This window comes from Chanos chanos, chromosome 6, assembly GCF_902362185.1.
Source record: "Chanos chanos chromosome 6, fChaCha1.1, whole genome shotgun sequence".
Classification (NCBI taxonomy): Eukaryota; Metazoa; Chordata; class Actinopteri; order Gonorynchiformes; family Chanidae; genus Chanos; species Chanos chanos.
Window position 1 is genome coordinate 47,429,558 of NC_044500.1, and position 5,000 is coordinate 47,434,557.

General features: G+C 42.2%; 1 protein-coding gene and 1 non-coding gene across 2 annotated transcripts in view; one reads left to right on the forward strand and one right to left on the reverse strand.

The window, feature by feature from the left end:
- Positions 1-178: 178 nt before the first annotated feature.
- On the forward strand, positions 179-342 carry LOC115815834 (U1 spliceosomal RNA). Its single transcript, XR_004025407.1, has one exon. It is a non-coding gene; the product is annotated as a U1 spliceosomal RNA (small nuclear RNA).
- Positions 343-3,299: 2,957 nt separating this feature from the next.
- The window catches only part of parp3 (poly (ADP-ribose) polymerase family, member 3), an 11,790-nt gene continuing 10,089 nt past the window's right edge, over positions 3,300-5,000 (reverse strand). The window contains exon 11 of the mRNA XM_030777150.1: positions 3,300-4,470. Within this exon, the coding sequence (XP_030633010.1) occupies positions 4,301-4,470 (170 nt within the window). The 3' untranslated portion in view covers positions 3,300-4,300. The remainder of the gene's footprint in view (positions 4,471-5,000) is intronic.

Here is a 5,000-nt window from a genome sequence, read left to right on the forward strand (position 1 = left end):
CACAAACATTACTTTAAACTCTGTTATGAAGAATGGTTATAACTGAATGGTATAATTGTCCCAATTTTTAGAACAATCAAATACTTTGTGATGTAACAGAACCAGCTTCAGTTGATGTGCTGATGATAAACCTCATTAAGGGGAATCTGCTTCCCTCTGCTGTCCTCTGGATAACCTCATACTCATCTGGCAGGGGAGACACCATGATCACGAAGGTGGTTCGCCCAGGGTGAGGCGCCATTGCACTTGGGCTGTACTGACTTGGGCTGTGCTAATTCTCAAAATGCTGTAATCATGACTGCAGAATCTGAGGTAGCGGGAGACTGCGTTTGTGCTCTCCTCTGGTCTTTTTTTGGGCTTCCCGGTGGCTCAGTGGTCAGCACTGTTGCCTCACAGCGAGAAGGCCCTGGGACCAAATCCTGACCCTCCCATGTCCTTTCTGTGTGGAGTTTTCCCTGTGTTCTCCCCGTGTTTGCGTGAGTTTCCTCCAGGTGAACCGGTTTCCTCCCACCACAACGACATGCATGCTAAGATTAGTACTCCTGTCAGCGACCTTGACCAAGGCACTGACACAAAGACCTGGAGTTGGTCCCCGGGCACCGCCAACGGTGGCTGCCCACTGCTCCTAGCTCATAGTGTGAGAGTGTGTGTGTGTGTGTGTGTGTGTGTGTATGTGTGTGTGTGTATGTGTGCTCCCTGGTGTTAGGATGGGTTAAATGCAGAGGCTGCATTTCACTGCTCACTGCTCAGTGTGTGTGTGACAAATAAAGTGCTTCTTCTTCTTCTTCGTACCAGCAACAGCCAATCACATCCCTCCTCAATATGTGGATCATCTGACAGAGGTGCAGGGTTTCACTGATTTGCAGAAGGAAATGTATTTCAAGAGGAGAATCAATGATGAAAAGTTGGCTGACAGAATCAACTCACATTTGAAGTTGTTACAGAGCCTGTACATACTCTGCCACAAAAGCAATCTTCTCTTGGATTTCCACAACCGTTCTTGAGAGTCCACTGAGCAGAACAGACAGAGGAGAGTTTCCCAAGGCACTGACTCAAACGCACGCACATTTCCTGATCGTTCAGACAAGAATCAAAAGAGAGAAATACACTGAGAGAAAGGAAACAGAAGTAACGAAATGATTTTGAAACCGCCGACAGCTGGCTTCTGAGCAGCTGGAGAAAGGCCATGTGATCTTCCATGAGGAGAATCTGAGGAAATGTGGTACTGATGTCAGAGAGGCCTCAGTGAACCTGGGAGTGTGCCTTCAGATCTTTGATGAAGAGTTTGTGTTGTACCAAAAGAAAGTTTTGTTTGTGCTTTGTGCACCTTTGCATTCTGGGACATCTTGCTGCTTTACGCGCCTTTCTCTCTGCTGTCGATGACGACCGACATGAAGAAACTCAAACTGAGAGTAAATGTGAAACCTGGTTCAAATACTCCTCAGTTTCAGACTAACACATTAGTGCTGTGGATCAGGCTTCGCAGAATGCACAACGACATCTGAGCCTTTTCTCTGCTTCCTTCTGAGCCTCTCAGTGGAGGCTGAGTCAGATTCTCTCAAAAGGGTCTCCTGACACAAACAGGACTCAAGTCTCTGGAGAAATGATGAGGGAAAATCCATCCCAGAGAAGTCCATCAATCTCCTCTCCTGTCTGAATGAGGCCTCAACTGTACAGTGCTAAGGCCTCACCTGTACAGTGGTCACCACTGGCCTTTGTGCTGCTGACCTCAGCAAATGAGTTGAAGGTGTCTGACTCATGGAAACGCTACAGATCAGATAAATCCTTTCTGTGGTTACTGTGTGTCGTTAAGGCAGCAAAAGCTGCCAAGTGAGTTTTGACATTTGCTGTGAAAAAAAAAAAAAATGTATATATATATATATATATATATATATATATATATATGTGTGTGTGTGTGTGTGTGTGTGTTAGGGATGTCCCGATCCATATATCATATATCATATATGATATATGATATATATTCATATATCTCTTAGCCTCTCCGCAACAGAATGACCATTCTGAATTAGACTTCAAAACTGACATGATGACAGAGGCGCTGAAATTCAGTTCACATTCTGTGGAAAAGCATTTAAAGGCCATGTTTGTAGTACCATTCCTGCCTTCTCTTTCCTTTTAGACTGTATGGTTGTAACCTGACAGGAAAGCTGTGCAGATCTGACTTTAATAATAATAATAATAATAATAATTTAGAGCTTATTTAGAGCCTAATATCAGTCTATGAGAACTGGACCTTGGCTACAATAACATTCACAGGTCAGGAGTGAAGCTGCTTCCTGACAGCTGGAAAAGCCCAAAATGTTGACTTTAAAAAACTGGGGGGTGCTTTGCAGTAAAACCACAAGTCTCTGGCAGGTCAAGAGAGCAGAGGTTTATTTCTTTCAGGTTTCCAAGGTTACAGCAGAAAGCAGTAATGTCATAGACGCAAGATTTAGACCCTCAGAACCCTAGAGAACAATCCTTCAGAAACCATAAAAACAAATAAACAAACAAACAAACAAAGCCCCACCCCCACCCCATCCCAGTATAAACACAAGCAGCAAGATTTCCACCCAATCACAATCTGTAGTGTACATGAAAGTGAAGGTACAGAACATGATGGTTATTTAACATACAGGTTTCTGTTCTCTGTATGTGAGATGTCATAAAAAACAGCAGATTGAATTTGGTGAGAATCGAACATCATTTTGGAACATCAATCAGGCCGTCTATTTACAGCAAAGCTCGATGATGCAAAACAGTCTCAAACCATGATTATATAGGAACCATTACCTTAGACAAACAGGGAAATAAACAAAACAAAACAACAATGACAAGGGCTTTGGAAAACTGCTTCTGTACTTGGATAACATCGTTTGCCTTCATATAACTACACATACATGTCTGTGTACCATTCTGGGAGATCCAATCTGACCGTGAACATATATATATATATATGTATTACCCACTAAAGTGGCTAGTGCTGAAACGGAAGTGTTTGCATTGATCCAACTGGAGCCAGGTTGGAAAAATATAAACGCTGCCAAGATTCATTTGTAAACACAAACTTCAGTGCAAATGGTCTAAGGAATTTATACAGAAAATCTGACTTATGGCAAGACCCATACAGAACAAAACCGTAAACACATTAAAAGGACCCATTTGCAAACAAAAAACGACAGCCATCAATTCCTCTCCTTCTACTTCTTCGTCTTCTCATTATTATTATTATTATTGTTATTATTATTATTATTATTATTATTATTATTATTAAAGCATTCAGATTATGGTCATGCTCTTCAAGCAGGTACATGTAAAATGTGCCTTAGAGGCATAAAGGCAACTGGATGAACAAAGAAATTTAAGCTTTACTGCGGTACCATGGTAACGTGAGGACACTGCGGTACCATGGTAACGTGAGGATAACAGTTACTGTCGAACCAGTTTACCCAAATGCAGGAAAAAAAAGGCCAAAGTAGCTTAACAGTCAAACGCTGTGTGTAATAAAATGACCAGGCAGCTGTTATGACATGTGTGTCATTACGGTCACAGCGGGGAGCAGTCGTCCTTTCTGTTCTATAACTAATGAAGAGTTAATGGAAGAGAGTGTTTCTCTGAGTCTCTGTGTTCGTTTGGGGACTTAAAAGAGAAAGAATATTTTTCGATGGTACAGTGGCAGATTTTTTTAGACAGTGAAGGTGCTTACAGTGCCAAAGTGCAGGCTTCTGGACTGTTTTTATACACAGATCACATTCCAGGGTCAATAACCTCAGGCGATAAAGTGACATTAAAGAGCAAAATTATACCTCATACACATCAAGGGACTAAACACATTACAGTAGATATACCTGAAGCAATGAAAGAAAACCAAGGCACACAGAATAAATCTCTTTATCACTCGTCAGTTTTGGTTTAACTATGTTGTTTAACATCAGCGGTCAGCTGTGTCCAGCCCTCGGGCTGTCTTTAAGGCTCGCGATTTTTTTTACGTATGAACTCTCCTTGTTTACCGTTGTTAACTATTACACTACTGCCTCAGTGCAAACAGTTTACCTGAATGCATACTACAGAGTGCAATTAATAATGAATTAAAACAAACAAAATAAAAACAAAAACAAAAGAACAGTGTAACTATGCACGGTGATGCAGAAGTTACACCGTATTTACTCAGTAAGTCATACGTGTATATATATATATATATATTCTGACAAATATATATGTGTATTTTGACATTGGATAACGAAAAGGGATCCTTCTCTTTCGCAAGCCAAAAGTGCAGACCCTTCAGACTCCGGAGGTGTTAAAACTTGAGCTCAAGGACGTAGCGGATTCGACACTGACTCTCCTTGTAGATAAGGTACTCGCTGTTATAGAAATGACTATCTTTGTACTGAGGCTGCGGTATGGCTTTCCCCTGAGGGACCGCGACCGTCTTACCATCCAGAACGATGGACACGTCTTTGGAAGGATCTGAAACAAAGGTTAAAAAAAAAAAAAGACATTTAAGTCCATCTACCTCCTTTACGTCATGTCTTTTCAAGGCCACAGTGTGTTAGATCCGTCTGTGTACAGACTGTTTAAATACTACATAACATGCTGACTCGTCTCTGAGAAATGGCTATCAGGGAGTATGGTAATGCTTTGTCAGGGAGGGAGTATGTCAGGGAGGGAGTACGGTAATGCTATGTCAGGGAGAGAGTACGCTATGTCATGGAGGGAGTATGGTAATGCTAGGTCAGGGAGGGAATATGTCAGGGAGGGAGTATGGTAACGCTATGTCATGGAGGGAGTATGGTAACGCTATGTCAGGGAGGGAGTATGGTAACGCTATGTCAGGGAGGGAGTATGTCAGGGAGGGAGTATGGTAATGCTATGTCATGGAGGGAGTATGGTAACGCTATGTCAGGGAGGGAGTATGGTAATGCTATGTCAGGGAGGGAGTATGGTAATGCTATGTCATGGAGGGAGTATGGTAACGCTATGTCAGGGAGGGAGTATGG